The sequence below is a fragment of the Oncorhynchus keta genome, unplaced genomic scaffold (genome assembly GCF_023373465.1).
Source record: "Oncorhynchus keta strain PuntledgeMale-10-30-2019 unplaced genomic scaffold, Oket_V2 Un_scaffold_3114_pilon_pilon, whole genome shotgun sequence".
Classification (NCBI taxonomy): domain Eukaryota; kingdom Metazoa; phylum Chordata; class Actinopteri; order Salmoniformes; family Salmonidae; genus Oncorhynchus; species Oncorhynchus keta.
The window spans coordinates 761,853-781,946 of NW_026290913.1; the positions used below are offsets into that span (position 1 = coordinate 761,853).

Below are 20,094 nucleotides of genomic sequence, written 5' to 3' on the forward strand. Positions count from 1 at the left end.
ACAAATCTAAATATATTTTATATTTGAGATTCTTTATAGTAGCCACCTTGATAACAGCCGCTTGATGACAGCTTTGCACACGCTTGGCATTCTCTCAACCATCTTCATGAAGTAGTCACCTGGAATGAATTTCAATTAACAGGTGTGCCTTCTTAAAAGTTAAATTGTAGAACATCTTTCCTTAATGCGTTTGAGCCAATCAGTTGTGTTGTGACATGGTAGCGGTGGTATACAGAAGATAGCCCTATTTGGTAAAAGACCAAGTCCATATTCTGGCAAGAACAGCTCAAATAAGCAAAGAAAAACAACAGTAAATTATTTCTTTAAGACATGAATGTCAGTCAATCCGTAAAATGTCAAGAACTTTGAACGTTTCTTCAAGTGCAGATGCCAAAACCATCAAGCGCTATGATAAAACTGGCTCTCATGAGGACCGCCACAGGAAAGGAAGACCCAGAGTTACCTCTGCTGCAGATGATAAGTTCATTAGAGTTATCTGCACCTCAGATTGCAGCCCAAATAAATGCTTCACAGAGTTCAAGTAACAGACACATCTCAACATCAACTATTCAGAGGAGACTGCGTGAATCAGGTCTTCATGGTCAAATTGCTGCAAAGAAACCACTATTAAAGGACATCAATAAGAAGAAAAAGAAAAACATGAGCAATGGACAATAGACCGGTGGAAATCTGTGCTTTGGTCTGATGAGTCCAAATGTTAGATTTTTGGATCCAACCGTGAGACGCAGGGTAGGCGAACAGATTATCTCCGCATGTGTGGTTCCCATAGTGAAGCATGGAGGAGGAGGTGCGATGGTGTGGGGGTGCTTTGTTTGTGAAACTGTCTGCAATTTATTTAGAACTCAAGGCATACTTAACCAGCATGGCTACCACAGCATTGTGCAGCGATACGCCATCCCATCTGGTTTGTGCTTAGTGGGACTATCATTTGTTTTTCAACAGGGCAATGACCCAAAACACACCTCCAGGCTGTGTAAGGGCTATTTTACCAATGAGAGTGATGGAGTGCTGCATCGGATGACCTGGCCTCCACAATCACCTGACCTCAACCCAATTGAGATGGTTTGGGATGAGTTGGACCGTAGAGTGAAGGAAAAGCAGCCAACAAGTTCTCAGTATATGTGGGAACTCCTTCAAGACTGTTGGAAAAACATAATGAAGCTGGTTGAGAGAATGCCAAGAGTGTGCAAAGCTGTCACCAATGCAAAGGGTGGCTACTTTGAATAATCCAACATATATTTTTATGTTTTATTATTCCATATGTGCTATTTCATAGTTTTGATGTCGTCACTATTATTCTACAATGTAGAAAATAGTAAAAATAAAGAAAAACCCTTGAATGAGTAGGTGTGTCCAAACCTATGAATGGTACTGTATGTGCAAACTGTTTAGACTGGGAAGCATATGGTAAGGTTTACAAAGAACCATCAGAAATAACAAATATTGTATAGTATTTTATACTGAAAATAAGCGTTACAATGGTTGAGATGGTATGAGTATGACTCACGAGGTGAAGGATACGGCACACACATTTAAGAATAAATTATATTTATTGATAAATTAATCATTGAATACACCAGTCTTCATTCTGTGATAAAAAATATTCAGTCTTGATTGGGAGTAATAACAGAAATGTAGAAGACATGCTTACAGAGACCGATCCATATGCATGACCATGAGACAGGAAGAGAGCTAACAGAAGGACATTGCAGAGGCTGTCTGGGTGTTCCTAACACTGGAGTCATCCAGGTCGTCTTCATTGCAGTCACACTGCTCAGATCGTCAGATCTTACCACCTGGGTCGCTAGTATTCATTAGTGCACACACTGTAGGAAAATGTCTTGCAAAGAAACAATTAAGTTAAGGTTGTCCCTCCCTGTTAGTTTCTTCAGTTTGGTTTCTAGTGAATACGACCCCTGGAGACATGTTTGCACCTCTCCGGAACCACACTGATATGATATTGCTATTGATTTATAGCGATCTTTTGAGACGTGCAGCATGACTGCAACAACCTGGAACGCACCCATTGCAATCAACACTGAGTTGCATGTTACTGCTACACCATCTTCTCATCATCATCTCATCCCATGCATTAAGAAGCTAGGTTCACCAGTATAACGGTAGGTAGGCTAATCATGAAAAACATGTCACTTGAATATCCAGTGATCCTATATGGAAAGAAACCAAAAAACATCACTTACTTTTTCTGTCTGTAGCTGCCCACATTGATTTCAACATTGAATTATTTTCAAATGTTTTCATTATTGCTCAAATAAGGTTGTATTGTTTGTCATACACATTGAACTGAAATTCAAAGGAGCGATCTGAGGTATAAAAATCTAAATCTTCTGCCTTGACTGGCCTTCCACAACTTCAAACAAAATCAATCACTTTAATCTAATACACCAATCAGGGACCAACCACTTATTGTTATCTTAATATTGCTGCATAGCAGACCACATTAATTCATAAATCTATATTATTTATTAAACCCACCATACACTAGTCTACTGAGGGATTATAACATTAAAACAATATTATGTCTGATAGGATTGTGCTGATGCAAAACCAAATGATGATGTAGAAACATATTTTATATCTTGAGTCTACATAGGATTGCAAAATTTCAGATCACTTTACCAGAATTCCATAATTCCTGGTACGAGGATTCCAGTTTTTCTGCTTATTCCCTCCCGCTTCCAGTAATATTCCAACTGGGATTCCTGGAAAGCATGGTAATTTGGGGACATTTTCCAGAATTTTTCAACCCTAAATCGATGGAATTCCCTCTCTCAACTTATTTATTCTAAGCCAACAGACAGAGTGCCGGCTAAGGACAATACAATAGAAGCTTGCAGTGATTATCATTGTCCTGTTCTGCAGCTCTTCACTAATCAACCCTCTCCCAAACCCTCCTCAGGAACTCTAGCTCTCATGTGAAGTACCACTGAGGCTACAGAGAGGTATCTTTGGTAGACATGTAAAGACAGTGTGAAAATGAGAGGGTATAATGCTCCCTTAGGTGGATTTGGAGGTAAACCTGACAAAAACGTTCCCTGGCCCAGATTAAACCGATTCCTAGACTACAAAGCACTTTGAATGGAGATGCACCATTAAGGATGCCATAGCTCAGGTGTAGTAGGCTTAATATGGGTCCGGGAAACCGTCCCTGAATCTCTACCTTTTCTTTGAATTCTAGTCCTCATCTGAATCACTGCGCTAAAAAAGTATCATTGTCAATGATAAAAAATAACATTAGTTCAGTTAAAATAGGTTATACAAGGAAAACTCTAAATATAAGGAGACTCTACTTTGTACAAAATAATTCAGCAGGACTTCAATATATTCAACATTTTAAAATAACCCAATGTATTAACACAACTACAAGTTGAAATGTATTTTTCACCTAGGCATGTTCACAGCAGGTATTTTCATTTTCTTATACCTTTGGAAAATAACCGGAATTATTCATTTCAAAGTGCACATTTAATAAACTAAAATGTACCATATCCAACCGTAAAATACTCATAGTTTTTATCGTTATAGTATTGCACATCGAGTCAGTGTTTTCAAGAGGTTGTCCACTGTGTTCTACCCCCTACTGTACTTTCCAGGTCACATGATAATAACAAAGAACACCATTGCATCTAGTTTGATTGAAAGTTTTTTTTTAAACTCATGATTGCTAGTTTTTATACATTGATTAAAATAATTGGTAACAGTATTCTCTATCTGATGCCATTTGAAATCAGAAAACACAACAATTCCATTCATTTGGTTTATAGTTTTGATGTACTGTATGACTGTCTCTTGATTGTTCCATGCCAATTTGTAATGATGTTTAACTAACAAACAAACTATAAACCAAGTTTAGGACACCCGCAGTAATTACACAGATATGCCTTTGAACATTCTTACAAGACAGTATAGTACACTGAGTGTACAAAACATTAAGAACACCTACTCTTTCCATGACATAGACTCACCAGGTGAAAGCCTCCCTTATTGATGTCACTGGTTAAATCTACTTCAATCAGTGTAGATGAAGGGGAGGAGACAGGTTATAGAATGATTTTTAAGCTTCGAGACAATCGAGACATGGATTGTGTATGTGTGCCATTCAGAGGATGAATGGACAAGACAAAAGATTTAAGTGCCTTTGAATGGGGTATGGTAGTAGGTGCCAGGCGCACCAGTTTGTGTCATGAACGGCAACGCTGCTGGGTCTTTCATGCTCAACCGTTCCCGTGTGTATCAAGAAGGGTCCACCACCCAAAGGACATCCAGCTAACTTGACTGTGGGAAGCATTGGAGTCAACATGGGCCAGCTTCCCTGTGGAACGCTTTCAACACCTTGTTGTTTTCATGTCCCGGCGAATTGAGACTGTTCCTAATGTTTGGTATACTCAGTGTATATGTACAGTAGCAGTCAAAAGTTTGGGCATACGTACTCATTCAAGGGTTTTTCTTTATTTTTACTATTGTCTACATTGTAGAATAATAGTGAAGACATCAAAACTATGAAATAACACATGTAGTAACCAAAAAAGTGTTTTACAAATCAAAATATATTTTAGATTAGATTCTTCAAAGTAGCCACCCTTTGCATTGATGACAACTTTGCACACTCTTGGCATTCTCTCAAAAAGCTTCACCTGGAATTTTTTTATTTTACCTTTATTTAACTAGGCAAGTCAGTTAAGAACAAATTCTTATTTTCAATGACGGCCTAGTAACAGTGAGTTAACTGCCTGTTCAGGGGCAGAACGACAGATTTGTAGGTTGGGCTAGTAACCTTCCGGTTACTAGCGCAACGCTCTAACCACTAGGCTACCCTGCCGCCCCAATGTTATTCCAACAGGAGTTCCCACATATGCTGAGCACTTGTTGTCTGCTTTTTATACATTCTGCAAAGGGTGGCTACTTTGAAGAATGTAAAATATATTTTTATTTGTTTAACACTGTTTTGGTTACTACATGATTCCATATGTGTTATTTCATAGTTGTAATGTCTTCACTATTATTCTACAATGTAGAAAATAGTAAAAAATAAAGAAAAACACTGGAATGAGTAGGTGTGTCCAAACTTTTGAATGGTACTGTACATTCAAAAACATACCTTTTTACATCTTCTATTGAATATCATATCTCTTTGTTTCTTTGTCAAACTCCAGAATTCAGTACTCCTGCCAGTAGAAATGTTTCTCCTCCAATAGCAGCCCAAATGAAAGTTTCAGCAGCATTAGAATGATTATCATGGATGTTTTAGATGTTGTCCCCAAATGAGTAAAAGGCATGGTTTTTCATCTCTCTCTCTCATCCTTTCTCAGCTCAAACAGTACACAACACTTCACACCTCTGTTTTTATATGTCCATCTAATATATTTGTATCCATCCTATTATTATACAGTTTTTTTCTCTCTTACAATTGATGTTCATATGAAGTAATAGAAAATAAAGGCAACTGTTGTTGTTCTGTTGGTTGAATAATATGTGTTTCCTCCCAGGCCTACAACAGACCTCAGACATCTCATTTCATGTTGTTTTATAACTCTGTTAACTTGTCTCTTAGTAAAAAATAAAGTACCTTGAAATGACCTGAATTTCCAAAGTAAAACATGAGCTCAGAAAATGTCCTCCGTTCAGTCTGATGATTAGAAAAAGGAAGAGGGTCAGCGAAGGGGGCGGTCCTTGGCTTGTAACAGGAAGTGTCTTGTGGGAGAAGCTTGAAGGTTAATTCCCGTTCAGATGGAGCAGCCCTCCCTTCCTGTCTTCAGCCTTCCTTGACTTCCTCCTATCCTCCCTCCATCCTTCGCGTACGTCCTCTTAGAGGCCTCTTTTTCATTCACTCCTCTTTCTCTCCCTCCATCGCTCAGTCTTTCTCACTTGTCTATAAGGAAGCCTCCCATCCAGCGGAACTTGCAGGCAACCCACCGTCTGAGAGGGCAGAAATACTCAAAGTGGAACTGCTGGAACTCAGGCGTCTTGCGTATGTCCCGGAGGAAGGCGATGTCCAGGTCAGACTCAGTCAGCATGATGAGGAGGGAGAGCAGGGCAAACAGCAGTCCCATGGTCACCAGGAACATACGCAAAACACTCAGGATGAACTTATGTAGCTCCTGCACCTCGTTGTTAGGGAGAGACTTCCTGGTCCGACCCAGCCGAAGCACTCTGCCGTCGGGGCCAAACTCAGCCACCTGTCCCTCAGGAGTCCCGGCCTCCGACTCCTCCTCTTCGATGCTGCAGGGGGCTCCATTAGGGTGGCGCGCCACGGCTAGCTCCAGGCTGTGTTCGGCCATGGGGGTGGGCAGCACACTGTCTGAGGGGCAGTAGGCCTCATCAGAGATGACCCGCTGGGATGACCCGCCCTCGCCGGCATCTGTTGTGTGGTGACGGTGTCGCGGCATGAAGGAGTCGCCATGGGAGACGGAACGCACGGGCGTGGAGTGGGCGGAGTCTCGTAGGGACTCCAGGCCTGAGAGAGATAGAGATAGTAGAAGAAACATCAAACTCAGAGCTGTGAAAATGTATCCCATCATAAAGACAATGAGCAACAACTCCTATTACACAAATAGTGAATCCACATAACACATATCAGTGTACCATGGAACAAAACTACACATTGGGGCAGAGAGATATTGTGTCTCTCAGTTCAGTGTTCAGATCTAGTTATTCATGTCAATCCCTGAGTCAGAAGACCTTTGGGATGAGAGGCAGGATCTCCTCTCTAACCCAGAGTGTTAATGTGAAAATAGAGAGCTCGGCCAGCCTTTAAAACGATCCAGGGGAAGAATCAGAGTCCTCAGTGAGGATCATAGGTTTCACTCTCACACACATTCGCTGTAGGTTGTAGAGACTACCTTGTCCTGCTAAATAGAATATGTTCCATTGATCAAGTCAAACACAGAGGAACAAAGGTGTTCTAATCCCGTAGGCCCCTCTGACCTAGATATTCATAGGTTTCACCTCCATCACTTGGTCACGTCATGCCATTGCTATGAACGTTCTCAATTCGGCCTCTATCAGTAGCGCCACAGTGGTGCCCTAAAATCCTGTTATACCTAGTCATTCTGGACAGAGGCTGACGATTGTTTAGTCTAAATTACACTATACTGCCAAGAAATACACAGATATTGCTAAAGTAGTCAAATGTTTAGTAGGAAACTACTTTTCCAGCATTATCATGTTGTCAAATTTACTTTAGACATGGCAATGTTGTCATTAGCTAGCTAAGTTCATCAAACATAGCTAGTAATGCTAACGGTAGCTAGCTAAAATCTGGTGTCCACGCAATCTTAGCTAGCTAGCTAAAGCTATACTACAGTCATGGTCAAAAGTTTTGAGAATGACACAAATATCAATTTTCACAAAGACTGCTGCCTCAGGTTGTATGATGGCAATTTGCATATACTCCAGAATGTTATGAAGTGTGATCAGATGAATTGCAATGAATTGCAAAGTCCCTCTTTGCCATGCAAATGAACTGAATCCCCCAAAAAACATTTCCACTGCATTTCAGCCCTGCCACAAAAGGACCAGCTGACATCATGTCAGTGATTCTCTCGTTAACACAGGTGTGAGTGTTGACGAGGACAAGCATGGAGATCATTGTGTCATGCTGATTGAGTTTGAATAACAGACTGGAAGCTTCAAAAGGAGGTTGGTGCTTGGAATCATTGTTCTTCCTCTGTCAACTATGGTTACCTGCAAGGAAACATGTGCCGTCATCAGTGCTTTGCACAAAAAGGGCTTCACAGGCACGGATAATGCTGCCAGTAAGATTGCATCTAAATCAACCATTTATCAGATCATCAAGAACTTCAAGGAGAGCGGTTCAAAATTTGTGAAGAAGGCTTCAGGGCACCCAAGAAAGTCCAGCAAGCACCAGGACCGTCTTCTAAAGTTGATTCAGCTGCGGGATCGGGGCACCACCAGTACAGAGCTTGCTCAGGAATGGCAGCAGGCAGGTGTGAGTGCATCTGCACGCACAGTGAGGCGAATACTTTTGGAGGATGGCCTGGTGTCAAGAAGGGCATCAAAGAAGCCACTTCTCTCCAGGAAAAACATCAGGGACAGACTGATATTCTGCAAAAGGTACAGGGATTGGACTGGGGACTGGGGTAAAGTCATTTTCTCTGATGAATCCCCTTTCCGATTGTTTGGGGCATCCGGAAAAAAGCTTGTCCGGAGAAGACCAGGTGAACGCTACCATCAGTCCTGTGTCATGCCAACAGTAAAGCATCCTGAGACCATTCATGTGTGGGGTTGCTTCTCAGCCAAGGGAGTGGGCTCACTCACAATTCTGCCTAGAACACAGCCATGAATAAAGAATGGTACCAACACATCCTTAGAGAGCAACTTCTCCCAACCATCCAGGAACAGTTTGGTGACGAACAATGCATTTTCCAACATGATGGAGCACCTTGCCATAAGGCAGAAGTGATAACTAAGTGGCTCGGAGAACAAAACATCGAGATTTTGTGTCCATGGCCAGGAAACTCCCCAGACCTTAATCCCATTGAGAACTTGTGGTCAATCCTCAAGAAGCGGACAAAACCCCCCCCACAAATTCTGACAAACTCCAAGCATTGATTATGCAAGAATGGGCTGCCATCAGTCAGGATGTGGCCCAGAAGTTAATTGACAGCGTGCCGGGGCGGATCGCAGAGGTCTTGCATAACACTGCAAATATTGACTCTTTGCATCAACTTAATGTAATTGTCAGTAAAAGCCTTTGACACTTATGGAATGCTTGTAATTATACTTCAGTATTCCATAGTAACATCTGACAAAAATATCTAAAGACACTGAGGCAGCAGACTTTGTGAAAATTAATATTTGTGTCATTCTCAAAACCTTTGGCCACGACTGTACATCTAAAGTCCATCTGGCAACATCAAAATGATGAAATCTTTTTTTCCTACTAATTATTTGCCTAATTTTGAATGGCATTGTACTTCCAAGCCACTTTTGATGAAATCTTCATCATCACTCATTGACAATGCATTGAGTAAATTGCTTAGTTAGGCATTAGTCCAAAAAAAAACATTCCAAAAAATATTGTGATGAAACATGCAACCCATGAATACCTGGAATACCCCAACCAATCCTCTCCAAATGCTCCACTACACTGCTACAAAACAGACATGCAATGCAGCCACTGATGTCACTCTACAACACTACTAACATGACCTTAAACCAAATCAACTCAGAATCAAAGCCGTCGGCCATAACATTTACTCGAGACAACATTTCACACAACACCAGACCCAAACCAAATACTTCCGTCTAGCCGCATGCCATCGTTCCATCTTTAATGGAAACAGGGAATCTGAGAAGGAAGAGGTTCCTCGAAGGCTTCTTGTGTTACTCCAGACTCCAGGGTCATGGCTTCCAAAGCTGTTTCAAAGCAATGTTACTAAGATCTGTAACGCTAGATGGAGGAATCTGTGCCATGATGATGTACTTGCTCTTTAAGATGTGTAAGTGTAACCCTGGATGGTTTAGTAAGGGATTCTGGATCCTGTGTCATGATGATGAGGTCCTTTACCTTTGGAGGAGCTACCTGGCCTGTTGGAGCCATAGCCAGGAGGTGTTACGCTCAGCCTGAACGAAGCCCTGGTGGCCTCTGCGGACCCAAACCCGGAGGCTGAGGGTGCCCCAGGGAGGGCAGGGAAGATGGGTATGGCCCCCAGAACCTTGCCCATGATTCTGGGCCCCAGCTGGAGGACGCGGACCTTCATATCACGGTAGCAGTGGTTGATCATGCACAGATGCACATTCACCTTGGTCTCAATCCTGATCAGACATTTCACCATGGTGGCTGTTGAAGGAGTAAATAAGCGCACTGTGCCGGTGTCCAAGTTACCACTGTCCTACAACTGCCCTACTAACGTCCTACCACTGTCCTACAACTGCCCTACCACCGTCCTACCACTGTCCTACAACTGCCCTACCACCGTCCTATCACCCTACTCTTCCCCTGTGTCTGTCCGCTCTACTTTTGTCCCTTGTCCCCTGTCTGCTGTTGTCCCCTTTCCCTTTGTCCTTGTGACTGGCGATTGCTGGCTACACTACACAACTGAGATCAGGAATGTGGCACAATTGCAGTGTGGTTATCCTACCCCCCTACCCCCTAAAACTGATACCCTTCTAACCATATGCTCCATAGTGACATACATGGAGAGGCCCTGACAGGAGGGCTATTTTTAGGCTGGGTATTATTACCACTGTAGATTCCAATGAAGAACAGGAAAGGTTTGGACAGGGTTGGAGGGGTTCAATATTAGTACCTGTCATTGTACAATACAATGCAACCGACATCATGTAGGTAAGTTGCTACTTCACGTTCCTGTTTATACTGTAAAAGAGACTGTGAATGTTCTTTACAAACCAGCAAGGCGACTTTCTCCTGCCACAATAATACCTTACAGTCACAGCAACTCTTGAGAGAATTGCAAGAATGACAAAGGAGAATAGATAATTGGTGCAGCCTTTGGTGTGTGTGTGTGTGTGTGTGTGTGTGTGTGTGTGTGTGTTGTGTGTGTGTGTGTGTGTGTGTGTGTGTGTGTGTGTGTGTGTGTGTGTGTGTGTGTGTGTGTGTGTGTGTGTGTGTGTGTGTGTGTGTGTGTGGATTATGGATAAGCCTGAATGACACACACAACTGTTGCTCCGCTGTCATAGCAAAGGTACTACTTAGGTTACTGCTCAAGCTTTGTGCGTCAGTGTGTGTGTGTGTGTGTGTGTGTGTGTGTGTGTGTGTGTGTGTAAGGCTATAATATAATCCATTCAGACACTAAAGCAGTGAAGTACCATAGCAGCATAGACCTCAGACATGTTTAAATCTTATGGCAGCTGCTTTGTAAGGGACCTCTAAAGTAAATGTAGGGTTTAAAGTAGCTCGGCTAGCGGTGCAGATGCAATCTGGGACCAGTTTACTAATGGATTAAAATGTACTTTCAATGGAGATTATTCATTGAGCATACTTTTTAGTCCAGGAGTAGGCTTTATCTGGGTCTGGCAAACCAGCCATCTGTGTGCTATAACGTTTTGTTACACACATGAGTAGACTTAATCCAGCCCTATCTATGTCTACTGTAAATGATTGTAACTGATGTGTGTGGAGAGGGGCCAGTGTGTGTTTTACCCTCCATGATGGAGATGTGTACAGCTCTCCGTCTTTGTCGGGGGACACTGGTCAGCCTTGGGCCGTGGGTGATGGAAGGACAGCTCCTACTGGGTACCAGACCAGCCCTGTGGAATAGTGTTACATGTTGGGGTTACAGGCATACGCTCTTAGAAAAAAGGGTTACAAAAGGGTTCTTCTGCTGTCCCCATAGGAGAACCCTTATGGATTCCAGGTAGAACCATGTTTGGTTAAAGGTAGAACCGTCTATGGAAAGGGTTCTACATGAAACCGAAAAGGGTTCTATCTGGAAACAAATAGTTATTCAAAGAGTTCTCCTATGGGGACAGCTGAAGACCCCTTTTAGGTTCTAGATAGGATGATATATAGTGGAGGTAATTCAGCTGACAGTTTTATCCAAAGGGACTCACAGTCCAGTAACATATAGTGTATATTCAGTATGTGGGCCATGTGGGAATCATACCATCTAGAGTTGTAAGCAACATGCTCAAACTAAGTGCCATGGGTATCCCAATTCTGATATTGTTTTCAATAATTGGTCTTTAGACCATTCAGATCAGATCTGAAAAAGATCTGATGTGATTGGTCAAAAGGCCAATGAGTCGAAAAAAGATCAGAATTGGGCGAACTATCTAAGCACAGACATGGTGTAACTCAGACATCAAACTAACTGCCATGGTGTAACTCAGACATCAAACTAACTGACATGGTGTAACTCAGACATCAAACTAACTGCCATGGTGTAACTCAGACATCAAACTAACTGCCATGGTGTAACTCAGACATCAAACTAACTGCCATGGTATAACTCAGACATCAAACTAACTGCCATGGTGTAACTCAGACATCAAACTAACTGCCATGGTATAACTCAGACATCAAACTAACTGCCATGGTATAACTCAGACATCAAACTAACTGCCATGGTGTAACTCAGACATCAAACTAACTGCCATGGTGTAACTCAGACATCAAACTAACTGCCATGGTGTAACTCAGACATCAAACTAACTGCCATGGTGTAACTCAGACATCAAACTAACTGCCATGGTGTAACTCAGACATCAAACTAACTGCCATGGTGTAACTCAGACATCAAACTAACTGCCATGGTGTAACTCAGACATCAAACTAACTGCCATGGTGTAACTCAGACATCAAACTAACTGCCATGGTGTAACTCAGACATCAAACTAACTGCCATGGTGTAACTCAGACATCAAACTAACTGCCATGGTGTAACTCAGACATCAAACTAACTGCCATGGTGTAACTCAGACATCAAACTAACTGCCATGGTGTAACTCAGACATCAAACTAACTGCCATGGTGTAACTCAGACATCAAACTAACTGCCATGGTGTAACTCAGACATCAAACTAACTGCCATGGTGTAACTCAGACATCAAACTAACTGCCATGGTGTAACTCAGACATCAAACTAACTGCCATGGTGTAACTCAGAAATCAAACTAACTGCCATGGTGTAACTCAGACATCAAACTAACTGCCATGGTGTAACTCAGACATCAAACTAACTGCCATGGTGTAACTCAGACATCAAACTAACTGCCATGGTGTAACTCAGACATCAAACTAACTGCCATGGTGTAACTCAGACATCAAACTAACTGCCATGGTGTAACTCAGACATCAAACTAACTGCCATGGTGTAACTCAGACATCAAACTAACTGCCATGGTGTAACTCAGACATCAAACTAACTACCATGGTGTAACTCAGACATCAAACTAACTGCCATGGTGTAACTCAGACATCAAACTAACTGCCATGGTGTAACTCAGACATCAAACTAACTGCCATGGTGTAACTCAGACATCAAACTAACTGCCATGGTGTAACTCAGACATCAAACTAACTGCCATGGTATAACTCAGACATCAAACTAACTGCCATGGTGTAACTCAGACATCAAACTAACTGCCATGGTATAACTCAGACATCAAACTAACTGCCATGGTGTAACTCAGACATCAAACTAACTGCCATGGTGTAACTCAGACATCAAACTAACTGCCATGGTGTAACTCAGACATCAAACTAACTGCCATGGTGTAACTCAGACATCAAACTAACTGCCATGGTGTAACTCAGACATCAAACTAACTGCCATGGTGTAACTGAGACATCAAACTAACTGCCATGGTGTAACTCAGACATCAAACTAACTGCCATGGTGTAACTCAGACATCAAACCAACTGCCATGGTGTAACTCAGACATCAAACTAACTGCCATGGTGTAACTCAGACATCAAACTAACTGCCATGGTGTAACTCAGACATCAAACTAACTGCCATGGTGTAACTCAGACATCAAACTAACTGCCATGGTGTAACTCAGACATCAAACTAACTGCCATGGTGTAACTCAGACATCAAACTAACTGCCATGGTGTAACTCAGACATCAAACTAACTGCCATGGTGTAACTCAGACATCAAACTAACTGCCATGGTGTAACTCAGACATCAAACTAACTGCCATGGTATAACTCAGACATCAAACTAACTGCCATGGTGTAACTCAGAACTCAAACTAACTGCCATGGTGTAACTCAGACATCAAACTAACTGCCATGGTGTAACTCAGACATCAAACTAACTGCCATGGTGTAACTCAGACATCAAACTAACTGCCATGGTGTAACTCAGACATCAAACTAACTGCCATGGTGTAACTCAGACATCAAACTAACTGCCATGGTGTAACTCAGACATCAAATTAACTGCCATGGTGTAACTCAGACATCAAACTAACTGCCATGGTGTAACTCAGACATCAAAATAACTGCCATGGTGTAACTCAGACATCAAACTAACTGCCATGGTGTAACTCAGACATCAAACTAACTGCCATGGTGTAACTCAGACATCAAACTAACTGCCATGGTGTAACTCAGACATCAAACTAACTGCCATGGTGTAACTCAGACATCAAACTAATTGCCATGGTGTAACTCAGACATCAAACTAACTGCTATGGTGTAACTCAGACATCAAACTAACTGCCATGGTGTAACTCAGACATCAAACTAACTGCCATGGTGTAACTCAGACATCAAACTAACTGCCATGGTGTAACTCAGACATCAAACTAACTGCCATGGTGTAACTCAGACATCAAACTAACTGCCATGGTGTAACTCAGACATCAAACTAACTGCCATGGTGTAACTCAGACATCAAACTAACTGCCATGGTGTAACTCAGACATCAAACTAACTGCCATGGTATAACTCAGACATCAAACTAACTGCCATGGTGTAACTCAGACATCAAACTAACTGCCATGGTATAACTCAGACATCAAACTAACTGCCATGGTGTAACTCAGACATCAAACTAACTGCCATGGTGTAACTCAGACATCAAACTAACTGCCATGGTGTAACTCAGACATCAAACTAACTGCCATGGTGTAACTCAGACATCAAACTAACTGCCATGGTGTAACTCAGACATCAAATTAACTGCCATGGTGTAACTCAGACATCAAACTAACTGCCATGGTGTAACTCAGACATCAAAATAACTGCCATGGTGTAACTCAGACATCAAACTAACTGCCATGGTGTAACTCAGACATCAAACTAACTGCCATGGTGTAACTCAGACATCAAACTAACTGCCATGGTGTAACTCAGACATCAAACTAACTGCCATGGTGTAACTCAGACATCAAACTAATTGCCATGGTGTAACTCAGACATCAAACTAACTGCTATGGTGTAACTCAGACATCAAACTAACTGCCATGGTGTAACTCAGACATCAAACTAACTGCCATGGTGTAACTCAGACATCAAACTAACTGCCATGGTGTAACTCAGACATCAAACTAACTGCCATGGTGTAACTCAGACATCAAACTAACTGCCATGGTGTAACTCAGACATCAAACTAACTGCCATGGTGTAACTCAGACATCAAACTAACTGCCATGGTGTAACTCAGACATCAAACTAACTGCCATGGTATAACTCAGACATCAAACTAACTGCCATGGTGTAACTCAGACATCAAACTAACTGCCATGGTGTAACTCAGACATCAAACTAACTGCCATGGTGTAACTAACTGCCAGACATCAAACTAACTGCCATGGTGTAACTCAGACATCAAACTAACTGCCATGGTGTAACTCAGACATCAAACTAACTGCCATGGTGTAACTCAGACATCAAACTAACTGCCATGGTGTAACTCAGACATCAAATTAACTGCCATGGTGTAACTCAGACATCAAACTAACTGCCATGGTGTAACTCAGACATCAAAATAACTGCCATGGTGTAACTCAGACATCAAACTAACTGCCATGGTGTAACTCAGACATCAAACTAACTGCCATGGTGTAACTCAGACATCAAACTAACTGCCATCAGACATCAAACTAACTGGTGTAACTCAGACATCAAACTAACTGCCATGGTGTAACTCAGACATCAAACTAATTGCCATGGTGTAACTCAGACATCAAACTAACTGCTATGGTGTAACTCAGACATCAAACTAACTGCCATGGTGTAACTCAGACATCAAACTAACTGCCATGGTGTAACTCAGACATCAAACTAACTGCCATGGTGTAACTCAGACATCAAACTAACTGCCATGGTGTAACTCAGACATCAAACTAACTGCCATGGTGTAACTCAGACATCAAACTAACTGCCATGGTATAACTCAAACATCAAACTAACTGCCATGGTATAACTCAGACATCAAACTAACTGCCATGGTGTAACTCAGACATCAAACTAACTGCCATGGTGTAACTCAGACATCAAACTAACTGCCATGGTGTAACTCAGACATCAAACTAACTGCCATGGTGTAACTCAGACATCAAATTAACTGCCATGGTGTAACTCAGACATCAAACTAACTGCCATGGTGTAACTCAGACATCAAACTAAATGCCATGGTGTAACTCAGACATCAAACTAACTGCCATGGTGTAACTCAGACATCAAACTAACTGCCATGGTGTAACTCAGACATCAAACTAACTGCCATGGTGTAACTCAGACATCAAACTAATTGCCATGGTGTAACTCAGACATCAAACTAACTGCCATGGTGTAACTCAGACATCAAACTAACTGCCATGGTGTAACTCAGACATCAAACTAACTGCCATGGTGTAACTCAGACATCAAACTAACTGCCATGGTGTAACTCAGACATCAAACTAACTGCCATGGTGTAACTCAGACATCAAACTAACTGCCATGGTGTAACTCAGACATCAAACTAACTGCCATGGTATAACTCAGACATCAAACTAACTGCCATGGTGTAACTCAGACATCAAACTAACTGCCATGGTGTAACTCAGACATCAAACTAACTGCCATGGTGTAACTCAGACATCAAACTAACTGCCATGGTAACAGCATAACGCAGACATCAAACTAACTGCCATGGTGTAACTCAGACATCAAACTAACTGCCATGGTGTAACTCAGACATCAAACTAACTGCCATGGTATAACTCAGACATCAAACTAACTGCCATGGTGTAACTCAGACATCAAACTAACTGCCATGGTGTAACTCAGACATCAAACTAACTGCCATGGTGTAACTCAGACATCAAACTAACTGCCATGGTGTAACTCAGACATCAAACTTACTGCCATCGGTAAGTCGCTCTGGATAAGAGCGTCTGCTAAATGACTTAAATGTAAATGTAATGTAACTCAGACATCAAACTAACTGCCATGGTGTAACTCAGACATCAAACTAACTGCCATGGTATAACTCAGACATCAAACTAACTGCCATGGTGTAACTCAGACATCAAACTAACTGCCATGGTGTAACTCAGACATCAAACTAACTGCCATGGTGTAACTCAGACATCAAACTAACTGCCATGGTGTAACTCAGACATCAAACTAACTGCCATGGTGTAACTCAGACATCAAACTAACTGCCATGGTATAACTCAGACATCAAACTAACATCAAACTAACTGCCATGGTATAACTCAGACATCAAACTAACTGCCATGGTGTAACTCAGACATCAAACTAACTGCCATGGTGTAACTCAGACATCAAACTAACTGCCATGGTATAACTCAGACATCAAACTAACTGCCATGGTATAACTCAGACATCAAACTAACTGCCATGGTATAACTCAGACATCAAACTAACTGCCATGGTGTAACTCAGACATCAAACTAACTGCCATGGTGTAACTCAGACATCAAACTAACTGCCATGGTGTAACTCAGACATCAAACTAACTGCCATGGTATAACTCAGACATCAAACTAACTGCCATGGTGTAACTCAGACATCAAACTAACTGCTATGGTGTAACTCAGACATCAAACTAACTGCCATGGTGTAACTCAGACATCAAACTAACTGCCATGGTGTAACTCAGACATCAAACTAACTGCCATGGTATAACTCAGACATCAAACTAACTGCCATGGTGTAACTCAGACATCAAACTAACTGCCATGGTATAACTCAGACATCAAACTAACTGCCATGGTGTAACTCAGACATCAAACTAACTGCCATGGTGTAACTCAGACATCAAACTAACTGCCATGGTGTAACTCAGACATCAAACTAACTGCCATGGTGTAACTCAGACATCAAACTAACTGCCATGGTGTAACTCAGACATCAAACTAACTGCCATGGTGTAACTCAGACATCAAACTAACTGCCATGGTGTAACTCAGACATCAAACTAACTGCCATGGTGTAACTCAGACATCAAACTAACTGCCATGGTGTAACTCAGACATCAAACTAACTGCCATGGTGTAACTCAGACATCAAACTAACTACCATGGTGTAACTCAGACATCAAACTAACTGCCATGGTGTAACTCAGACATCAAACTAACTGCCATGGTGTAACTCAGACATCAAACTAACTGCCATGGTGTAACTCAGACATCAAACTAACTGCCATGGTGTAACTCAGACATCAAACTAACTGCCATGGTATAACTCAGACATCAAACTAACTGCCATGGTGTAACTCAGACATCAAACTAACTGCCATGGTATAACTCAGACATCAAACTAACTGCCATGGTGTAACTCAGACATCAAACTAACTGCCATGGTGTAACTCAGACATCAAACTAACTGCCATGGTGTAACTCAGACATCAAACTAACTGCCATGGTGTAACTCAGACATCAAACTAACTGCCATAACTCTCAGACATCAAACTAACTGCCATGGTGTAACTCAGACATCAAACTAACTGCCATGGTGTAACTCAGACATCAAACTAACTGCCATGGTGTAACTCAGACATCAAACTAACTGCCATGGTGTAACTCAGACATCAAACCAACTGCCATGGTGTAACTCAGACATCAAACTAACTGCCATGGTGTAACTCAGACATCAAACTAACTGCCATGGTGTAACTCAGACATCAAACTAACTGCCATGGTGTAACTCAGACATCAAACTAACTGCCATGGTGTAACTCAGACATCAAACTAACTGCCATGGTGTAACTCAGACATCAAACTAACTGCCATGGTGTAACTCAGACATCAAACTAACTGCCATGGTGTAACTCAGACATCAAACTAACTGCCATGGTGTAACTCAGACATCAAACTAACTGCCATGGTATAACATCAAACTAACTGCCATGGTATAATCAAACTAACTGCCATCAAACTAACTGTGGTAACTCAGACATCAAACTAACTGCCATGGTGTAACTCAGACATCAAACTAACTGCCATGGTATAACTCAGACATCAAACTAACTGCCATGGTGTAACTCAGACATCAAACTAACTGCCATGGTGTAACTCAGACATCAAACTAACTGCCATGGTGTAACTCAGACATCAAACTAACTGCCATGGTGTAACTCAGACATCAAACTAACTGCCATGGTGTAACTCAGACATCAAACTAACTGCCATGGTGTAACTCAGACATCAAACTAACTGCCATGGTGTAACTCAGACATCAAACTAACTGCCATGGTGTAACTCAGACATCAAACTAACTGCCATGGTGTAACTCAGACATCAAACTAACTGCCATGGTGTAACTCAGACATCAAACTAACTGCCATGGTCAGACATCAAACTAACTAACTCAGACATCAAACTAACTGCCATGGTGTAACTCAGACATCAAACTAACTGCCATGGTGTAACTCAGACATCAAACTAACTGCCATGGTGTAACTCAGACATCAAACTAACTGCCATGGTGTAACTCAGACATCAAACTAACTGCCATGGTGTAACTCAGACATCAAACTAACTGCCATGGTGTAACTCAGACATCAAACTAACTCAGACATCAAACTAACTGCCATGGTGTAACTCAGACATCAAACTAACTGCCATGGTGTAACTCAGACATCAAACTAACTGCCATGGTGTAACTCAGACATCAAACTAACTGCCATGGTGTAACTCAGACATCAAACTAACTGCCATGGTATAACTCAGACATCAAACTAACTGCCATGGTGTAACTCAGACATCAAACTAACTGCCATGGTATAACTCAGACATCAAACTAACTGCCATGGTGTAACTCAGACATCAAACTAACTGCCATGGTGTAACTCAGACATCAAACTAACTGCCATGGTGTAACTCAGACATCAAACTAACTGCCATGGTGTAACTCAGACATCAAACTAACTGCCATGGTGTAACTCAGACATCAAACTAACTGCCATGGTGTAACTCAGACATCAAACTAACTGCCATGGTGTAACTCTCAGACATCAAACTAATGCCATGGTGTAAAGACATCAAACTAACTGCCATGGTGTAACTCAGACATCAAACTAACTGCCATGGTGTAACTCAGACATCAAACTAACTGCCATGGTGTAACTCAGACATCAAACTAACTGCCATGGTGTAACTCAGA

At 41.8% G+C, this 20,094-nt stretch overlaps 1 protein-coding gene across 1 annotated transcript in view; it reads right to left on the reverse strand.

Moving 5' to 3' along the window:
• Positions 1–1,552: 1,552 nt before the first annotated feature.
• The window catches only part of LOC118380064 (FERM domain-containing protein 5-like), a 165,289-nt gene continuing 146,747 nt past the window's right edge, over positions 1,553–20,094 (reverse strand). The window contains exons 13-14 of the mRNA XM_052515802.1: positions 11,168–11,274; positions 1,553–6,496 (exon numbers count right to left, since the gene is read on the reverse strand). Coding sequence (XP_052371762.1) covers positions 5,904–6,496; positions 11,168–11,274 — 700 coding nt within the window. The 3' untranslated portion in view covers positions 1,553–5,903. The remainder of the gene's footprint in view (positions 6,497–11,167; positions 11,275–20,094) is intronic.